The sequence below is a fragment of the Onychomys torridus genome, chromosome 10 (genome assembly GCF_903995425.1).
Source record: "Onychomys torridus chromosome 10, mOncTor1.1, whole genome shotgun sequence".
Taxonomy (NCBI): Eukaryota; Metazoa; Chordata; class Mammalia; order Rodentia; family Cricetidae; genus Onychomys; species Onychomys torridus.
Genome location: NC_050452.1, coordinates 14,622,222 through 14,645,252, shown reverse-complemented (window position 1 = coordinate 14,645,252; position 23,031 = coordinate 14,622,222). Strand labels below are relative to the sequence as shown.

Below are 23,031 nucleotides of genomic sequence, written 5' to 3'. Positions count from 1 at the left end.
TAAGAACCACAAATGAGAGAGATCATTCAATGTTTGTCTTTCTGGATTTGAGTTGTCTTACTTAATATGGTATTTTCTAGTTCCATCCACTTATCTGCAAATTTCATGATTTCATTTTTCTTTACACCTTCTATTGTGCATATCTATTTTTCATCATCCGTCAGTTGAAGGACATTTCATTTAGGTTGTTTCTACTTACTAGGTATTGTGGATACTGTTGAGGAATTACCTTTGAAATAGGATGTTGAATACTTTGGACATATACCAATGAGTGATACCAGTAGGTCACATGGTAGATTTGTTTTCAGCTTTTTGAGAAATTTTTCACTAATTTCCAGAGTGGCTGCACCAATTTGCAATCCCACCAACAGTGGATGAGGGTTCCCCTTACCCCACAGCCTCATCAGCATTTGTTGTCAGGTATTTCCTTAATCTTAGCCATTCTGACTAGGGTAAGGTAAGATTCAAAGCTGCTTTAATTTTCATTTTCCCAATTGCTACAGATGATGAAGACTTTTTGAGGTATTTCTTAGTCATTATATTTCTTCTTTTGAGAATTCTTAGAATCCATAGCCCATTGTTTGATTGGGTCACTTGTTTTCTTGACTGTGTTTTGAAGTTTTAGTCTGGACATTAATCTGTATTTGGCTGGAGAAGTTTCACTCCTACTCTGTTGTCTTTTGCTTCACTGGATTGTTTCTTTGCTGAACAGAAGTTTTTAACTTTATGTGCTTTCACTTGTCAAGTATTGGTCTCAATTCTTTGACAAATGGAGTCCTATTTAGAAAGTTCTTTCCTACACCTATATTCTGGGGCCTAATGCCTGTTTTCTTTTAAAAGTTTCAGTATTTCATGCTTTGCAGTGAGGTCTAATATAAGACCTCAATGGATAAACATTTGGAGTAGACTCTTGTGCAGGGTAGTAAATACAGATCTAAACTCAATCTTCAAGTGAACATCCAGTTTTCACAACACCATTTGTTAGAATTAGTATCCTACATCCAGTGTATTTTTTGGGATCTCAGTCAGCTATCAGCTGAGTTCCACTGGTCTACATGTCTAAGTTTTTGTGCCAATACCATACTGTTTATATTAATATAGCTCTGCAGTATACCTTCAAATCTAGAATAGTAATCCCTCCAGCAATGTTCTTTTTACCCAGGATTGCTTTGGCTCTCTGGGATCTGTGTGGTTCCTTATGAGTTTTAGGACTTTTTTTTTTCCTATTTTTTTTTTTTTTAAATGCTGTGGGGTTTTGACTGGGATTGCATTGGTCAGCAAATTGCTTTGGGTAGAATGGTCATTTTCACAATATTGATTCTGTCAAACCACAATCATAGGAAGTCTTTCCATTTTTCTTTCTTTAGTTTTTCAAGATAAGTGTTTCTCTGTGTAGCCCTGGCTGTCCTAGAACTCTCTCTGTATAACAGGTTGGTCTCAAACTCAGAGATATAACAGTCTCTGCCTTCCAAGTGCTGGGACTAAAGGCATGTACCACCACTGCCCTACATATTCTTCTTTTTCTTTTAAGTTTTTAGAAACAGGACTTCTCTGTAGCCCTGGGTGCCCTGGAACTCACTCTGTAGACCAAGCTGGCCTAGAACTCAGAGATCCCCCTGCCTCTTCCTTTTCAGATGTCACCCTTAATTGTAGTGGGCAGCCATCCCAGCCTTGACCTGGAAGTTCCAACACCCATTGAGGCTTCGGTAATGGTCACGCCTACAAGGCGGGGCAGAGGAAAGATGCTGAGGACCCAGGATCAAGAGGAGGGCTCTCTCTCTTGGTTCCAGGACCCTGGACGCTGGAGGTAAACAGAGCAGAGTTCAGAGAACACCACTGGACTGCGCCATACTTTTCCCAGACCCTACAACCTATCCCTTCATTTGTAAGCTACCACACAAAATAAACCTCCCTTTTAACTACATGGAGTGGCCTTAATAATTTCACCAATATCTGGCGCTCATGTGGGGCAAATTCCAAAGGCTTGGGCAGCTTCCACCCTCAGCCTCCTTCCCGGCTGGCGGGATCCCAGACCAGCCTGCAAAGTTCCATTTAACCAGGGAACGCCTACATGTTTCCATTCCCGAAAAAGGGAGCAGATAGTCCGGTCTCAGTTCCCTAGCTTAGCCCCCAGACCAGCGAAAAACCTCTGTGAGTGAGGTGTTCCCACTCCTCCCTGAGTGCTGGCTCCCCGCCATCTTGGCTCCTGCCTTCAGCTGTCACCAGCCAAGGTCTCCAGCAGCCCCTGCTTTGGGGCTATACCAACACCTCCTGCTGGCTGAAAAGTGCTACTGCACCCCCCCAAAACCACAGAAAGGTAAGCTTATTTCAAGTAAAAGTACTTGATAATTTTACACCTTAAAATTGACTAACAAATTTTGAGTAATTTTTGTAATATGGCTGACATTACCTCACAAGAATTTAAAAACCTTTTTGCCTATATGATGAATGACATTTTTGTGGAAATATACGACCTCCTAAGGCATATGTGGCCTGTACCATTTTGGCATTCATCGTAATAATTCACACAGTGTTCAAACACTGGTTTAATAATAAGAACAAACATGAGTCATTATTGGGACCAATACAGGCTTTAAAAGATAGCAATGAAGGCTTACAGAAAAAGATTCCTTCTCTGGAATCTGCTGACCAGGATTTACATAAAAATATTCTCTCTCTGGAATCTGCTAACCAGAATTTATAAAACAGGCTTGTACCCAAAATTGATTTTATTGATAATAAATATGAATATTTAATGGACAGAACACCAACTCTTCAGAGTGAAGTTGTGGCTACTCAGACACTATATAAGGAAGAAAAATTATCATTAATTGATAAGATAAGGTCCATGGAATCATGTGTTTCAGAAGAACATAAAAACTTCCATGATTCCATGAGAAATCTGGAATCCCTTACAAAAGAGGAGGTTTACTCCCTGGAACAGACCCTAGGTGCTCATTTACAAGTCCTGGAGGAAACTCTCAATAAACATGACAAGGCACCTAATAAGCAGAAGGGCAAGACCATACAGGTTGTAACATCTCCAAATGGCTCTCATACAATGGCTTATCCTGTTATCATCCATGAGAAGCCAGCAGATGACACACACCTCGAGCCATATATGACATATACATTACAACCAATTTCAACAAGGGATTTAAAAATATAAAGGAAGCAGTAGTTACATATGGGATACACTCCAAATACATAAAACAGATGTTAAATTTGTGGTCTACCTCACATAGAATCATTCCAGATGGCTGGCATCAGTTAATTTCAGCTGTTCTAGAATATAGCCAGCAGTTACAGTGGAAAAGCTGGTTGAGAGAAGAGGCAAGAAATTTAGAACAACAAGGTAAACTCAAAGGTTTTGTGATCTCCCAAGATCAAATATTGGTGAGGGATGTTTCAATGACAGGAATGTACAAGCCACTTATGATGAGCATACAATATCCCTATGCTGTACAGCAGCTCTAAATGCTTGGGAAAAAATTCCAGAACCTGGAAAAACAACTGAGGTATACACAAAGATATTTCAGGGACCGCACAAACCCTTCACTGATTTTTTACAAAGGCTGAACACAGCTATAACAAAAGCTGTGTCAGATAAAGAATTAAGAAAAGTATTAACTGAGTCCTTGGCATTTGACAATGCTAATGCAGAATGCAAAAGAATACTTACACCATTAAAGATCAGATCAGCTCCTTTGGAAGAATGGATTCAGTATACTAATGGTGTTGAGTCTCTTATCTACAGTAACGAGGCTTGGATAGGAGAGACAAATCCCAGAGGTGAAAGAAGGCCCATGGTACCAAATGTTTTAAATGTGGTACACCAGGTCATACAAGTAAAAACTGTACATGGGGTAATCCTAGAAGTAATACTCCTTCTAGGAATAGCCTAAACAGGAGACCCCAACCACCTCCTGGATTATGTAGAAGATGTGGCAAAGGCTGACATTGGATCAGTGAGTGCAGATCAAAACTAGATATATGAGGCAACCTTTTACTGGCGAGAAATGCCTCAGGGGGCCTCTTGCAGGCTCCCAAATCAAATGTAGTAAGAACATTCCCAGCCACTGTGGAAGACATTCCTCTCCAGGACAACTGAATAAACCAATGCCTAATGTAAAAACTGATATTGCAATGGGTGATAATACAGCTCTGATAGATGAATCACAGTTTACAAAGAACACAATAAAACAAATACTTTGGCAGACTTCCATAAATGAACAAAGACCCAAAGCTTAGAATTCGAATTAATGGCCTGGTTCTGGAGGGCCTGATAGACACAGGTGTGGATGTGACAATAATTACACCAAAATCATGGCATCCGAATTGGTCTTTTCAAGAGGTAGATGTTCAACTTTTAGGAATTGGCACTCTATCTCAGATAAAACAGAGTTCTAGATGGGTTGAATGCATAGGGCCAGAAGGACAGAGAGAAAGGCTAAAGCCATATGTAGCAAATGTAGCAGTAAATCTTTGGGCCCGAGATCTGTTACAACAGTGGAATATCCAGATTAAAATTCCTACACTCTCAGAAAAGGAATACAGGCCAATGCATGTTTCTAGGAATAATATCATAACATGCTATAAAAAGCAGTCACCAAACATTCAGGCTGTACACAAACAGAGCACAATTGCTATTGAACTCTCAGAAGTACCAACTGCCTTACCTTTAAAATGGCTAACTAATAAACCTGTCTGGGTTGGACAGTGGCCTTTGACAAAAAAGCTACAAGCTTTAGAACAGCTGTTTCAAGAGCAGTTAAATGCTCAACACATTGAAGAATATACCAGCCCTTGGAATTCTCCTGTATTTGTTATTTTAAAAAAGTCTGGTAATTGGAAAATGCTGACAGATCTGAGAGCTATTAATAAAGTAATTCAGCCAATGGACTCCCTACAGACTGGGATGCCCTTGCCCTCTCTGCTACCCAAAGAATGACCTCTAATAGTTATTGACTTAAAAGACTGTTTCTTTACCATATCCTTACAAGAAAATGATAGAGAAAAAATTGCCTTCACAGTATCTAATTATAACAATTCTCAGCCAGTCAAGAGATATCAATGGAAGGTCCTCCCACAGGGAATGTTAAACAGCCCTACCTTATGCCAATACTTTGTTCAAAAACCACTGGAGATAATTCATGTAAAGTTTCCACAATCCAAAGTTAGCTGATCCAAAGTTAGACACATTAGAAAGCATGTTTGAAGAAGTAAAAAAAAAGTTTTGCCTTGCTGGGGACTGCAAATTGCTCCTGAAAAAATACAAACAGGAGATTCTATTAATTACTTAGAATATAAGATAGAGCTACAAAAAATTAGATCCCAAAAAGTACAATTAAGGAGAGCTCGATTGAAGACTCTTAATGATTTTCAAAAGTTGTTAGGAAGCATTTCCAACTTACTGGGTATCATGGACTACAGATTTTAAGAACCATTATCCCAAAAGCAAGAGAATAGAATTCATAAAGAAGACTGAATGGGTCCTTCCTCACATTGTACGACAAAAGCCAATTTCTGGAGTCCTCACATTCTATACTGATGCAAATAAATCAGGGAAAGCAGGATACAAATTAGGAGACTTAAGTAAAGTGGTACAAAGTACATACAGCTCTGTACAAAAGGCAGAACTATATGCCATTCTTATTGTACTGATGGACTTCATAGAGCCCCTCAATATAGTCACTGACTCTCAATATGCAGAGAGTCATTTTACATATTGAAACTGCTGAATTTATTCCTGATAATACAGAATTAACTTCCTTATTCATACAATTGCAGGAAATCATCAGAAAAAGGGAACATCTTATATATATATATATATAACACATATCAGATCCCATACAGGTCTGCCAGGACCTCTAGCACGAGGTAATGATGAGACTGATCAGTTATTAATAGGTAATGTGCTAGAAGCCTCAGAATTTCATAAGAAATATCATGTAAATAGCAAAGGTTTGAAGGATTTCTCCATTACTTGGCAACAAGCTAAGGATATTGTGAAAAAAATGTCCTATTTGTTCCTTCTATAAACAAACTCCATTACCTGCAGGGAGCAATCCAAAAGGTATACAAAGAAATGAAATTTGGCAGATAGATAGATGTGTTTCATTTTGCAGAATTTAGAAGATTAAAGTATGTACACCATACCATTGATACCTATTCAGGATTTCAGTGGGCAACTCCTATGAGTTCTGAAAAGGCTGATTCTGTGATTACATACCTATTAGAAGTTATGGCCATCATGGGAATACCTGTACAAATTAAGACAGATAATGCCCCAGCATATGTCTCCAATAAAATGAGACATTTCTTTGCTTATTACAATATAAAACATGTTACAGGTATAATACAATCCCACAGGCCAAGCAGTCATAGAAAGATCCAATCGAACTTTAAAGGATATGCTAAATAAACAGCAAGAGGTAACAATGACTCCTAGAAAATAGATTGCATAGTGCTTTATTAACCTTGAATTTTCTCAATGCCAATGAGAAAGGAACAACAGCTGCAGAGAGACATTGGACAAGACTAAACTCTTGAGCTAAACCAACCAGTTTATTTCAAAGATGTGTTGACCTCAGAATGGAAATCTGGATATGTCCTACATTGGGGAAGGGGTTTTGCTTTTGTTTTCACAGGAGAAGAAAAGCTATGGATACCAACAAAATTAATAAAAATTTGATTTGAACAGGAGAAACCCCTTGATGAGGAGAAGTAAAAGATCACCCACCAATGTGACATCTCTTCAAGTTGTAAGAAAAATTTAACAATCAAAGGTTGGGGTAGGGATCTGTTTTTGTCTTTCCAGGATAATGGAAATACCCATCTTCCAGAAATCATAAGGCCTTGGATATCCAGATGTTTACACCTGAAAGAATCTATTGGTACCAATCTACACAGGGTAAAATATCACTGTTTAACATCTATATCTCTATCAATCTAGAATAATTGTGGTTCCGATTCAATTATAAACCAAGCTGGCTTTGGAGATGGAATTGGTTCACTCCTTCTCTAAACCCAAGCATATTGATAAAAGGTTGAGAAATTCTTCAGTCCCATATCAGAAGAGCCCTCTGATGTGAGACAGAAGGAAACCGATAACAAGGGACCACTGTCTTCAAGATTCTAATTCTCTCCATGCTTACTCTTGATTTCTCGGAATCCTTTCTTACATGTCATGTCATCTTTAAATCCAAACCTTCCATTCTGATAAAAAAATAAGTTTTTTCCAATAGCAATCTCTGAACTCTCCAGAAAGAAGATGGGGCCCCAACAACAGCAACTCTACCCAATCCAGAATGATGACATGGTAATCATCATCATACTACCCTTCTTGCCAGAATTCCAGACTATCTTACCCATTACTCTGAGAGTTGCTGCAGAATCTACAGTTAGTCTAACTGAGATTTAACTATCTGAGCTTTCTCTCAATACCCAAAAGAGATACCATCACCCCCTAAACAGCAGGAAGCAATTCTAAGAAAATGATGCCCCTTCTCCCTAAGGTTTCATATTTCTCAGGGTTATGGATGATGGTTCTAGGGTTGGGGGTAGAAGAAACTATTAAACGCAGTATTCTCCTTAAGGAAAGAAAATATGTCTCAAAAAAAAGGGGGGGAAAGAAGAAATGGAATGGATAGGTATAAGATATTATGGTAGACATTAGTAAACAAATTTAGTAAAATAGCAGCAGCCTTAGATAATTTGCACTAATTTGCACTGTTATGAATTCATATATGTTGATACAAATACAAACTTTTTATATTCCTGTTTCAGATAATTTGTATATTGATACAAATACAGAACTGTTTGTTATAATGCACACATATCTTTACTCTTTATTTGAAATATTTGTATATTGATACAAATGTAAATTTATATCTGTCATACTGTATGTATGTTGTTGTGGATATTGCTCTGTGTAAATAACATTCTGATTGGCCAATGGCCAGGCAGGAAGTATAGGCGGGACAAGAGAGAATTCTGGGAGGTGGAAGGCTGGGGAGAGACGCTGCATCTCGCTCCTGGCGCGCGTGTGCGCACAGGGCTGGGGGGGGGGGGGGGGGACGGACGACCTCCACTCAGCAAATTCTTCAAATTTGTAAGTGAAAAAAGCCTAAGAAATTTCTGCTCCAAAAGGAAAACAAAAAACAAAAACAAAAACAAAAAAAAAAAGGGAGGGAAAAGGAAGAAAAAAAAAAGAAAATGCTGCAAATGTAATTCAATGGGGTCGGTCAGACCCAACCCAAGCAGAAAACAGAACTTGAGGGTATTATTGTCTACATGGTATGGTTCTGGCTTCAGTCATGAAAGCTGCTGAAGCCAAGCAATGTGTGGCAAGGCAGTCCCTGCGTGAAGGCCCATGAAGGAATGGCAAAGACAAGAAGTCCTGAGAAACCACTCCATGACGCTGTGGAAATGATGTCTAGATTGAACTGGAGATTCCAAGACATTAGAGGTGCAAGGGCCATGGGACCTCTGCCAAAGAGCATTGTATCAGAGAAACCAGATCACACCATGTTACAGGAAGCAAATCTGAAAGGGCAGAGTCATGTACATCCTTTGACATAAAACATGAAGCTACAAGATTTGGAGTTTGCACTGTGAGGTTTCAGTCTTGATTGGGTCCAGTATTTCCTCACTACATCCCCATCTTCCCTCTAGAATGGTAATATGTAATCTGTTCTATAATATGTTGCAATATGTAATATGAAGTATGTAATTTGCTTTTTGATTTGACAGGGGGTTACAATTAAGATTGCCTTGAGTCCCAGGAGAAACTTGAATTTTGGATTTTAAATTTTGATGTTGAAACTGTGAAAGACTATGGGAAACTTCTGATGTTGGAGTAAATGCATTTTGAATGAGGAATGATATGGCCAAAGTCTACGGGGTATAGGGAGTGGAATGTGGTGATTTGAAGAATGGCTTCCATAGGCTCTATCTTTGAATACTGGGTCCCCACTTGTGAGAGTGATCCGGGAAAGATTCGGTGTGGCCTTGTTGGAAGTGTCAAAGCAGCTGAGCTTTAGGTGTGCTTTCTGCCTCCTGCATATGGATTAAGATGTGAACTCCCAGCTACTGCTTCCATCACCTATAGTTATGCCTCCATTCCACCATCATAAACTCTAACCTCTGGAACAATAAGACCAATTAAACTCTGTTTTATAAATTTCCTTGGTCATGGTGTTTTATCACAGAAATATAAAAGAAATGAAAATACACCACCAAATAGCCAAAATAATCCTTGGGGGTGGGAGGCTAATTGTAAGAGGTATCATAGTTAATTTTACAATATACTACAGAGCCCTAGTACCAAAACCAGCATGGTGTGAAACAAAAACAATCAGATAGATCAATGCAGTAGAATACAGAGCCCAGAAACAAATCTATAGCTACAGCCTCTTAATTACTGACCAATATCCCAAAAACAAATGGTGAAAAAGGTTCCTCTACAAATGTTTCTGACAAAACTTGGTATGAACAATGCTGAAGAGTCATCCTTAAAGGAGAAAGAGTCATCCTTACACACAGCACAGAAACCATGATAAATGCACTTCATCTGAAATAGACTGTTACATTCTTCATCGACGAACAACTGTCACTGAAGCAGGGAGAAGGCACAGCAAGCTGAAAGCACAGCAAAGCTAAGCGGTGCGAGAACCCAAACCATGTTACTAAGTGTCTGGTACTTTTCTGAAACTAGATTATGGCCAGAAAAGATGAAAATTTCCTTTCTGATACTGTAAAAGGCCAGCAGCCTAAATAGTCATGTTTCATGGTATATGTGATGGCTAGTCTTGGTTGTCAACTTGACTACATCTGGAATTAGGACACAACTGTGAGGGAATTTTGCTTGATTAAAGTGAGGAGATCTATTTCTAATCCAGATCTTAAGGTAGAAAGACACACCTTTAACTCTGATCTTTTGAGCTGGGAAAGCACATCTCTACCCCTGCCACTGCTTCTGCTCGAAGCCTATCTAAGGACATGGAAGAAGAAAGGTTTTGGCTCTTTGCTTGCTTTCGCCTGACTGTCAAGTCCATTTCTTTACTAGCATTAGAGCCAACTTCTTCAGGATTCTGGCATATACTGCAGACCAGCTGAGACATCCAGCCTTGTGGACCAAACAACTAGTAGATTCTTAGACCTCCCATTCATAGGCAGCCATTGTTAGGTTAACAACCACAGCCTGTAAGTCATTCTAATAAATCCCATACACACACACACACACACACACACACACATATATGCATATGTGTATGTATACGCATATATGCATCCCCATATAATCATTCTATAAGTTCTGTTACTTTACAGAACCTTAATTGATACAGTATCTTTATAAGGAATAACTAAATTTCAATTTCATTCTAAATTTCATTCTATTAAAAAATGTTTACTAGGTGGCTACAATGTGCAGACACCACTCTACAGATACCTTGATAAAGGAGTAAATCAGTTGAAGTTCCTATCTTCTATCTTTTTGTAGATAGCAAAAAAATTAAAATATTCAGGCAAGATGCTAGAAAATGCATCAAAATAAGTAAATGAAGTAATCGAAATTCAACCAGTTTCCCTAGTGTCTCCCAAAAGAGCGATCATTAAAGATGTTAAGTGAAATAAGCTAAACCCAGAAAGTTGAATATCACATTTTCTCTCATACACAGACTCTAGATTTTAATTTGTGTGCATGTGAGAGAGAGTGAGGGAATACACGAGACGGGAAAGCATTATGCAGGTTGCAGGAGGGAAGACAGTGGGAGAGTGAACAATGAACAACAAAGTACAAATGCCACGATCAAACAGATATGCCGCCTTTCAAAAACTGTCTAAGATGACACATAAAATTGTGCCATTTCATAACACAAATTCCAGCAGGTCTCGTATATACTAGGTTAATAAAACTAATCTATTCTTTCCTATTTAAGAAAGCCAACTGCTGTTTATGAAGATTATTCTCTACTTATGAGAGTTCTTGGTCAGCCTTCAATGAATTTACAAATATGCACACAAAATATTCACGTTACTCCATTTGTGTCGGAAATCAGTCATCATCAAACTCATCCCTCAGTCTAATAAATTACATTTCTCCTGTAACAATAAAAAAATTAATACTCATTTAATTCTATTCTCCAACATTACATTCACATGTTCAAAATGTATAAACCCTTAAGTGTAGATATACATATATGTGTAAACATATACAGATATACATGTAAATATACACTTGTACCCACATATTTTTCTTAGCCTCTAAGAAACTGTTTTTAAAACGTATTTTATGGTATCCTGCAGTTTGGGGACAACGAATGATTTGCTGCATTCTCATTTCTAAGGGCAAAATTATTCAAGACTCAAACACTGTGAACACTTCTAAATGAGACTATCAGTTACAATCACAATGAAAATAAAGGATCCACAAAGGAAGGATTGGGCTATTTCCTCTGGCTTGAATGTGTTCCCAGAAAACATGTTAAAAGCTTAATCCCCAATGCAGCAGTGTTGAGTGGCAAGGCTCAGTGGCAGGAGTTTAAATCATGAAGTCTTTATTTTCATAAATGGATTGAATAACAATTACAAAATAGCTTGAGGCTGCCAGTCTACCACTTCCTGCTCTCTCAGTCACTATCATAGGATGGGGTCCCAACAAGACCCTTGCTAGATGCTGGGACTGAACACTGAAATACCCAGCTTTTGAATTCTAATAGGTTTTAATAAGTTACCCAGTATGTGCCATGATATTAGCAATATAAAACAAAGATATGTAAAATATCTGCTACCTTAGTAACTACCAATCAATGTTTAACCATGTGTGCAGTAGCTAAAAAGAGAATTCAGAAAATTCATAAACTCAGAATGTCAATATTTGTGGGAGTGTGACCAGTTAGTATATATTGGGGAAGGAACTTCACCTCCAGACTTCAAAAAGCTGTTTCAAGTATCTCCTAAACTTCTGCATGATTATCTATTTACAATTTAAGTGCAATATGGACAAAACCTCTATCCTACCTCAAAAGTAATGTGTTTGCTATCTTTCCCATTATTTACTTGCTATTCTACTACAGCAAAACATCTGGACACACATGGAAATGTAATCTCCAATACACAGTACTGAGGTCATTTCTGCAGGAGGTAATTAGCTCACCTAGTACCCTCCCTATAGATGGGACTGTGGCCACTATTAAAGGATCTTCACACAACTGTCTGTCCTTCAGCCACCCTGACCACCACAGGCCCCCTCTGAAGTACCAAGACTAGGTTCTCAGCAGCACCTGCATCTGCTGGCACTGCTACACTTGGACTCCACAGCCTCCAGAATGGGAAAATGAATCGATTACCTACGAACTACCCAGCTTCGGGCATTTTGTTATAGCCCAAACAGTGTAAGGAAGAAAAGCATCTGAATTCACAATGCTTCCGTGGTTATCATAATTTTTCCTTCAAATCAAAGAGTCAAGAAAATGAAATCCAGGATAATCTGTCACTTAAATTTAATCAATGTCTATTATGGAAAAAAATGTTTATTTTGCAATTATTTTAATTTAGAAATAGAAAACTGCCTAGGGAGAAGGAAAGAAAAACACAAAGTATACAGGCAATTTTTTACTTCATGAGCTCACACACTCATTTGTTCACTAGTTCCCACGAAGAGAGAGCACTCAGCCACCTCTGAAAAAGAAAGAAAAATGGCCACTTTTAAGCAGAGTATAATAATTATTTGAAATGCAACAGGCTGTGATTTCATGAAATCAAACCCAGTTTCAAGAGAACAACACCTCACTTTATCCCAAAACAGTCTAAAAGAATAACACTAAATTAAAATCTGAAGCTGAGAGGTCCTTAATGATGGCGTGGCTTCAGGGCAGATGTATTTTAACACTCATTATGTTCCTGTGGGAAATGTCATTTTGGAACAGTCTGACATGTCTTTCGAAACTAACAAAATGAATTAATTACACGAGAGAGAAGCTTTTCATTTTTACATGACATACAAGTAACAAGCCGATTTCAAATAAAGACACCGATAAGCACCACTGTTCTCACCCACTAGACTCCATCAGAAAGGTCCAAGAGTTTGCTTTAAGCACAATTAAAACAAAACTAACATTCTCACAGAAGACCCCCCTAAACTTAAAAGCACAACATTAATATTGATTTTAGTACTGGAATGCTGACTAGGAAAGAGAATTTCATTACTAGATGAACATTATATACCCAAGTACACATTTTACTGCTCCTTGATATTATGAAGTTGCATTGCAATAACTTAATCACCAACATGGTCTACTTAACTCCTTTGATTTACAGTACTACATACATTAATTTTGACTACAATTGTAAAACAAAACAAAAACACAAAAACCACACCCAAACATCTAACATGAGGGAAAAAAAATGGGATTACAATTAAATCTAGTGAGAAGTTTGTGGGTGTATTTCTCCTTTTCTGAGTGATTTACATCACTCTAAGCATCTAAGTAATTCTTTCAGTTCTGTACTTCCCATCCCCACCACTACCCCACCCCACCCCAAAACAACTGTCCACCCCACCAACACCCCCCCAAAAAAACAAAACTGTTTTATTGGCTTTCACTTTGGGAGGAAAATATTAAGTAGAAACTTGTAAAACAACAAAGCAATTTTTTAATTAACAAAAAAAGCTTCCCGGGGTTGGGGATTTAGCTCAGTGGTAGAGCACTTGCCTAGCACAAGGCCCTGGGTTCAGTCTTCAGCTCCAGAAAAATTATTTTTTTTAAAAAAAAGCTTCCCAAGCAGCTAGCATCCAAAACGTTTCCTATGTTGATCAAGCACGTGTGAGCCACTCAAATTACTCATGTTCTCTCTGCCTCAGTTTCTTCCTGAGGACTAAATGAGTTGATTCACATTTAACAAAAACAGAAACAGGATAAGATCTCAGCAAAGGCTATTATCATCATCCTTATATTTACTAGAAAAAGATAAAGAATTCAAGTCATTGACTTAATTGAACTAATAGTTATTCAGTGTTCTAACACCTACATAAATACCAACCTGTACCTCTGTGTGCGCACAGGACTATATGTACTCTCTGTAAGATTAGGACTATTATAAAATGCTCTTCTCACAGCCTCAATGCTTACTGTCCTTTGTCCCATTCACCAAGTGAAAACTCAGAATGTAAGGATCCAGGTCAAGCCCTCACTAGATACCGAACTGACTATATAGCATTATAAACTTACATTTCAGTAAGAAATAAATTTCTATTATCTCCAAATTACCCAGTCTTGAGCATTTTGTTATAGCAGCCCCAAAGACTATGACAGAAAAGTTTCTGAGATACAATACTCACTAGTTCTTTTTCCTATAAACTAAAATAGTCAGTGTCAAAAAGAAAAAAAAAAAAATCATTGTTTTGATTCAACAGAATTCCATTATCTATAGTGGAAAATGTTTATTTTGAAATAAGTATAGTTTAGAAATAAAACATTCTGGGGAAGAGATGACAAGAAGAAGAGGAAAAAAGTATACAGGCAGATAGCAGGCCTTCCTCCAATCTTAATATGACAGACACACATATCAAAGTATGACTCAAGTTCACTGAAGTCTGTCAAGAAAGATAAAGGCATTCTGCTAAGTAAGTGAATGTTAGGGAGGAAAAAAACTACATTAAAAAAAAAAGTCAACAAGACTCTGTTTGTTGTTCTGGATGGCAAGTTAAGGACACCATCACAGAAAACAAACTGTGTCACTAAAGAACCTTCACACGGTGAAGATCCTGGCCACGGCTGGGATGTGCGGGAGAGGAGCACAAACACAGCCTTGAGAACTAAGCTGTAACTAATACTTCTTTTCCCCGAGAAGACAACTGGGCTCACAGTCAGACTCAGGTCTCTACTTCACAAGGCTCTCCAAGATTCCACAGTCCCAAAGCTGGCATTTATTAATAACACAAATGGTATTTCCCAATGGACAAAAGACATCCAATGACTTGGTTCCTTCAAGCTTTTTGTTGTTCTATTTTGTTTGGTTACATGGTTTCATTATATAGCCCAGGCTGGCCTCAAACTTGCAATAATATTCCTGCTCCTGACCTTCCACCCCAAAGTTGGAGGATTTTAGGCATGTACCAAGCACATCCATCCTAACCCTATAACTCTTTATTTTCCAAAAGTATTACTATGTGTTCTTTTGTTTAAAGCCATCTAACAGTATGTATTTAGTCACACATCATGTAAAAAAAAAAAAAATTCTACCAATATTAGTGGTAAAATATCTAGTACTGAAGAGATTTAAATTAAGGAGTTTTCCTAAATAGATTTGAACTTTTCCAACCCATAAAGTCAGTATTATTAGTTCCAAATCAGAGAAGACACTGAAACATTATGACTACAAAATTATAGACTACAAAAGAAGCAGGAGAGCTGGCTCAGTCATTAAAAGCATGTATTCTCTTAGAGGACTGCGGTTCAGTTTCCAGCAACCACTCTAACCAACTCACAATTGCTTGTAACTTCAGCTCCAGGGGAGTCAATGCCCTCTGGCCCCACAAGGAGCACTGTACTCACATGTACACACCCCAACACATGCATATGATTAAAAAACAAAATACATTTTAAAGAGTCTAGAGTAGGTGCTGAAACTCATACCAAGTCCTTCAACTAAACTCAACTTGTAAATAAATATGGATTTCTCTAACTGTTCTGTGCCATAATATGTTCCAATGATCTACAATGAATTTTAAAAGCAAAAGCATATGGCAAAAAACAGAGTGGAATGTTTTCTCTCAGCCTTCTCTCCTTTGTTACACACCCAACAGTTAGAAATACTCGGCAAATAACACCAGTGGTTCAGTAACAATTAGCAACTAGGTGCTTTTCCTAAGGTCTTACATGACTTTTAAAGTCATTAACCTGTAATATAACCCATGTAAGAACTACCGTTCTCACACTGAATGGTTAATTAAATTGTTCAAGGTTACGACAGGTATTAAGCAACAAGAAAAAAAAAATGCAATCTGGTTCTGTCAGATTTCTATCAAAATAGTAATTTTCAGATGAAGCATGGGTTCTCTGCACCTTAGAAGAATCAAAGACGACAGGATTTGTCATGAGTCTGGTCTGTCACTGAATACCTGGCAATGATACAGTGTGCCTTTAATTGACTTTGATACTGGAAAACTTTATTAAATATAACAGTCGTAGCTCACAAGTTGCTATAAAGACTGTATTAGATATAAAAACATTTTGAAAGTATTATTAGAAACACAATATCAGTACCTTATTAAAATACCTTGGGCCATATATATACATTAATAAAATGGGCTAATGCTAATCTGCACTCAAATGGTTTCATTTGCAGTCACTGTTAGATAGTCTATTTCATAAAGTTACTTACACAATAATGTTATTAATAGGGATGTGGATCAGTTTCACAAAGAAGCCAATGAATCCCATGATAGCAAATCCTATGGCCGTGGCCATGGCAATCTTCTGAAATTCTGAATTTAAAACACAAAATTTCTATTAAATTTTGGCAGTCACTGAAAGTATGAAGAAAAGTTATCAGTAATATTAATAAAGTTACCAGCATACATCTTGATTGGCAGATGCGTAATTTTAAAAATGAAGAAAAAATGAGAGTAATAATAGTACCAAAGTTGACTTAAGAGGTTTTTAAATTCTGTACTTTGTTGATATTTAACACAGAAATGAAAATGTTATGCTCCTGAGTCCATCAATAAACACCAAAAGTATTTATTATTCTCAGTGACCAAAATAAAAAGCAATAAGAAAGGATTGAGGTCAGCATACGTAGTGTTTTGTCCTATACTTTCTTTTTCTTCACTGTAACATATTAACTATGACAGTAAAATCGTAGCTTTGGGATATTATCGACAACTAGTTGTCTTTAACACCATGATAAAGTAAAAGGCAAAGACTGAAAATTCAAATGAAAGTGAGCAGTTTTACAAAAAGGTTTCAACTCTGGCACATTTCAGACCTATTCTATCTAAGGACACATTCCCTGACCACCTCACCTAGTTCTCCTATTCTACCAGAGCTCCTCATTATCTTCCTTCATAGTTACCAAAGCAAGAATCAAAATGTGTAACTGTAATTACTGGATGGCCTTCCTTCCCTGACAGGCCCACACCTTCATGAGAGTAATCCAGTATCTACTATTTTATTTAGGTAGTTGATGTGTGTCAACTTGACATAAGCTAGTCATCTGAGAGGAGGGAATTCCAACTGAGAAAATAAATGCCTCTATAAGATTCAGCTGTAGGCAGGCAAGCCTATAGTGCATTTCAATTAGTGACTGATGGGGGAAGACCCAGTCCACTGTAGGTGGGGATGGATACCCCGGGCTGGTGGTCCTGGGTTCTATAAGAAATCAGGCTGGACAAACCACAAGGAACAAGCCAGTAAACAGCACCCCTCCAAGGCCCGGGCATCAGCTCCTGCCTCCATGTTCCTGCCCTGTTTGAACTCCTTACTTGGCTTCCTTCAATGGACTTCAAAACAAGATATGTAAACCAAATAAACCCTTTCCTCCCCAAATAGCTTTTGGTCATAGTAATCATCACAGCAATACTAACCCTAAGATAATATGTCACTCGATTATAAGACTATAGACTTAAATTCTAACCCAGTCAATTCATGAATTACAGCAGACAAATTTTAGCAGACCGTTTTAGCTATGACATGAGAAAGCAAAATAAACTTTCTAGATTGTAATAACTATACCATTAATTTCACATTAAAGTTTCATTCACTGGAGGACAGAGCAGGGATGATGTCAAAGGTTTCCACACACTGGTAATATGGAAGATACTAAAATATGACTAACCTAAATATGATATGGATGAAAAGCCCTTAATAATCTCGTATGATAAAACAAAACTTTAAACAGTTCTTGCTAAGGACATAAAGGAAGAAAGGGCAATGGCAGAACATCAATGCAATGCTCCTTTTAGTGGCACTTATCACTGAATTTTTTTCCCAGCCCTCAAAAATTAATCAGCAGGTGTTAACACAAGACTTAGAAAATGCAAAGACAGTGTGTTCTTTCATGGTCAAGATATTATTACCTTTTCTATCGGGTTTGGTGCATCTCTTAACCAGCCGAATTGAGTCCTTCACAAACTGCCGACTTGGCTCAACAAACTGCATTACCTGATCCATGGCTGACTGTTGAAAAATAAAAGTGAAAACAACATATTCAAATATTAAGACTTGTTGAGTTATATACAGAGGTAAGTAGAGCAATGGTGAATTCAATTCACAAAGAAAAGCAAATTTCCAAGCTTAAATGTATAATTTTTTTTTTGTCATAGTCAAGAAAACACGAGACTACAGATAAGCAAGCACAGACAGATCTTACCCATGTTATCCTCACTGGCAAAGGTTCACACACACTCATTAAAGGATTCTGTTATAAGGTTAAGCGACAACGGGTCCCTTTCCTAGCAACTACATTCTTCTCACTATTTCTGCTAAGAAACCAACAAATGTTTAGATTCAGTAACTATGTTCTAAAGTTCAAACTGTTGAAAAATTACTACCTGCTGTAGCGAGTTCCAACTATGCTGCAGCAAGAGCCAAAAACAGGTGCAAAAGTGTATTCCAATCTACTCGCTAGAAATCATGGCCATATAATATGTCTAAGTAAAAGTACATTTCGTGGGATGGGCAGTCTGATGAACGAACGTATGAAGCAACAAACATTGGCAAAATCCAGATTCTGAAAAGCCTCTAAATGTTTAGGTTTGAACATTTTGAGGTTCTCATTTAGAAACTCTATTAACAAGAATGTTACTCAATTATAAGACAACTGAGAACCACTGATAACGGAGCCATGGTATTTGTACCCCGTTTCCAGCTCCTAGAAGTCAGATGACAACACAAACCCCACTAAGTCCCAGTTTCCCTATCTAAGTCGTAAGCAGTGGACAACAGCTGAAATATTTAAGGCACACACTAAGAATCTATCCATAGCTTGATACACAAGCAAAGAAATGCCTGTTTTCTTAGTTGTTCTTGACATCCAAGGGCCCTAAAATCCACACTCGATCAATCACGGCACTCGATGTTAAAGGAGAACCACTAGTTCACGAAGACCTCTTGACCAGTTAGACTTGAACGCAATTCCACAAAACAAGCACACTGAGAGGTTCAGGCCATCAGGCTCTGCAAGCCGCAAAGAGACTGAGTTCACCAACAGGGGTGTGACAGCGGATACTCAGCGAGAAAGCTGAACCGCCAGATCCGGACGCTAAGCCCTGGGGGTTCATGAACTATTGGAAACCTCTAAACAGGTCTTGACAGGATACTTCCACCAGAGACCACGCAGGTAGATCCTGTGCCTGGATTTGGTCGCGTTCAAAGATGAATGGCTCTCTGTCCAGCCGGACATCAGCGACCTAGCCCAGCGGACTTGACCCCGATCCTGCAGCTGTCCCTGATCCTCAGCTCCTGTCCTCCAGGAGCATCAACGGCGCCCTAGCCCCCGTCCCCCATCTCTCATTCCCCTCGCCCCCGGGCCGGCTCATTCCATGGCCCCACTTCGCCCCCGGCCCCCTCGTTTTCCTGGTTCCCAGGCCTGCTCATCTCGAGCCCCCTCAGTTCCCGCCAGCCCCTCGCATCCCCAGGCCCTTCTCGTCCGCAGTCCCCTCGGGCCCCCACCCGCCCATCCCGCCGCCCCATAGCTCCCTGGACCCTCGGCCAGCTCTCCCCGGCCAACCACCCAGGAGAAAATTCTTACTTGCGGGATGGCGGTCTGAGAAGGCAGAGACACGTAGCTTAGGAGAGGATTAGCCCGACGGAACCGGAAGCTGGTTATCCACAGCCCGCCCACTGCTACTTTCCATTGGTTCGTCATGCAGAGACGTCACTGCGCCGGCGCGGTGCTACGTCTGTCTCTCCCAGCTTCCGGAGGCAGGCGGACTTGAGCGCCTCGGGTCTCTCCTGCAGAACCTGTGGATCCTGTCGGGCTCCCTTCCCCTGCACTCGCCTCGCGTCTCCTGCAGCCTCTCCAGCCTCAGCGTAAATCCACAAATCCATGAAATGAGCTCTAGTTAATGAGTGCCTGCATTACAGCTCCGAATCTCCCCGCTGTGCATGTAAACCGTGCCACTGACAAAAACTGAAACAAGCATCATTAGTATGAACGACCTAATTCAAAATAATCTCCATTCCGGGAAAGTGGCTTTCTGCTGTTAGTCATGGAAATATAGCGGGAATTAAGGTCGTCTAACTAGCAGTTTCTCATTTAGATGTATTGAAGGCGCTAACAGCCTCTGAGTGCATTTCTGAGTTAATACGTGTTCCTCAGATAATCTTGGCTTTTCTCCATCATTAGGGTAAGAGCCAACCTAAGGGCTTTGAAGAGTTTTTGCTTTATTTCTTATCCAACATACTGCAGTCGAGTACTGTGACTGCAATGCTTTGCTTTCAGGTGGAACAAAACCCGTAATTCTACCATTATGTATTGAACGACCTGTAAAAACTTCATGCCAGTCGCTACAACAGATACATTTTGCAGAATAACATGAAGTATCACGTTGGACTATTGGGTCTTTGGTATTTGAAGTGTTTTAAAATCCAACATACACAATTAGAGGTTGTTTGTTTGTTTTTAGTTTTTGTTTCTATGTAGCTTTGGAGCCTGCTGTCCTAGAACTCACTCTGTAGACCAGGCTGGCCTTGAACTCACAGAGATCTGCCTGTCTCTGCCTCCTGCGTTCTGGGATTAAAGGCGTGCGCCACCACCGCCCAGCTAAGTTTCTCTTTTTACCTTGGAGCTTGTAGCCACATATTGGGAAATGACAACTATCATCCTGTCATAACTAGGCATTTGGACATGGAAGGGATAAATGCAACTACCATATTATAACATTCTTATGTTTTCCATACTTGCTCCAGTATTACCGCACATCTATAATCTTAGCACTTGAGAACTGGAGAGATGAGTAGATGTTCAAGGCTATGTTTAGCTACATAAAAAGTAAAGAGTTGAAGGACAGCCTGGGCTACATGAAATTCTGTCTCAAAACAAACAAAAAAAATTATGTTAAACAGCTAGGCGGTGGTGGCGAATGCCTTTAATCCTAGCACTCGGGAGGCAGAGCCAGGCAGATCTCTGTGAGTTCAAGGCCAGCATGGGCTACAGAATTAGTTCCAGGAAAGGCGCAAAACTACACAGAGAAACCCTGTCTCAAAAAGAAAAAAAAAGTTAAGCATTCAAATCCAGCATTAAATACTGAAAAAAAAAAATAAAAAAAGCCAAAAAGTGAATGATGCTAATATGACATCAAAAGAAAAAAGAAGTAATCCATAAGAATTCAGGAGAAGAGGAACTGGGTAAAACAAAAAGTATAATTTCTAAAACCACTAAAACAGTTCAGTTAAATATAACCACTTTGTGATGCTTATTATCAACTTGACATGATCTCAAATAACCTAGGAGACAAACCTCTGGGCATGTCTGTGAAGGCTTGTCTGGATTAGGTAGTCTTCCTCCCTCCCTCTCAGTTCCATCTCTCTCTGGCTCCATTCAATGACCGGGCTTCCCAAGTGTATAAAAAGGAGGAGTTAGTTGAGCACTGGTATTCTAAATTCTCTGCTTTCTGGAGATAATGTGACCAGCTTTACCAATCTCCTGCTGCTAGGCCTTCCCCACCATGCTGGATAAACTTCCCAAACTGTGAGCCAGAATAAACATTTTCTCCCTGATGTCACTTTTGTCAGGGTATTTTATCACAGCAATGGGAAAAAGACGATCATAACCCTCGTGTATGATTATAGGAATATAATAGAACGCCTTTTTTATTATTTGTCTACTTTTTATTGTTTTATTTATTTGGTTTTTTAACTTATTTTTTAATTATACTTATGATATTCATTAATTACACTCAAGATATTAATTACATTTGTGGTATTCATTGATTACATTCGCAGTATTTGTTCAATGATTATATTTATGGTACGATTTATTACATTCATGATATTATGTCCTGATACTACTGTCCATTTGTGGGGATTTTCCATCACACAAAACAGTGATTCTGTACCTAGGAAATCATTGCTCTATATTCCTTTCTTCTCTGATAGAACACCTTTTACAAAAAAAAAAAAAAAATAGCAGTTTGTAGTAAAACTAATCTCTGAATCTCCGCAATTCCAATTCTGAGTATTTACTGAAAATTGAAGAAACATTTGCAAAGGCTTTTTTTTAATAAAATTACAAAATAGAACCACATCCAAAACTCTACAAATAACAGAGGTCTGTAAGAGAATAATGAACAGGCATACAGATATATACTTTGTCCTTCTTGGTCTCTCTCTTGCTGTGATAGAGATCATGACCATGCTCAAAACCAGCTTGGAGAGGAAAGTACTTATTTCATCTTACAACTCCTGGGTCATAGTCCATCACTGAAGCAAGTCGGCAAGAACTCAAGGTAAAGCCAATAATTTGAGGATGTAAAGGGACATTGATAGCACCATGTGTAGTAATATATAAACTTTGCGCATACAAGTGGAAAGGAAAAGAAAATCAGGATAAGTTTGTATTGGATTGATGGACAGTTAGGGGGATTTAAGTAGAAGAGGTAACTGTGGGTGCAAAGCAGGGGAACTTAAGGGATTTGAGAGTAAAAGTAAAGGCTGAGAAGATAGCAATAAAAAACCACGTTATCAGTGTTGTGAGCCCTAGTAGGTCAATCACATTCAATGAATGGCAGGCCTTACTCAAAAGAGTGCTTGGACAACACAGTTTTACTGCATAACATAACAAACAAACAAAACTCTCCAAGTTGGATGGGTAGGGAGATTAGGGCGGTGCAGGTAGATATGGGAGGAGTTGAGGGAAGGAGGGTTTATATGATTAAAATACATAAACATATTGTATGAATTCCCAAAGGATCCATAAAAATATTACTTGAAAATATGATGTCAGATAACACATCTGAGGGAATGGAGCCACAGCAACCCTGAAGAGCAGGTTGGTCTATGATTTGGAAAAGTAAAATGGAAA

The 23,031-nt window shown here is 38.7% G+C and overlaps 1 protein-coding gene across 1 annotated transcript; it reads right to left on the bottom strand.

Moving 5' to 3' along the window:
- Nucleotides 1–11,544: 11,544 nt before the first annotated feature.
- Sec61g (SEC61 translocon subunit gamma) lies at nt 11,545–19,841 on the bottom strand. The gene is made up of 4 exons (XM_036200155.1): nt 19,759–19,841; nt 18,086–18,185; nt 16,390–16,492; nt 11,545–12,684 (listed from the first exon to the last, which is right to left on the bottom strand). Exons 2-4 carry the CDS (start codon nt 18,177–18,179, stop codon nt 12,675–12,677), a joined length of 207 nt encoding a protein of 68 aa, XP_036056048.1. The 5' UTR covers nt 18,180–18,185; nt 19,759–19,841; the 3' UTR covers nt 11,545–12,674.
- Nucleotides 19,842–23,031: the final 3,190 nt, after the last annotated feature.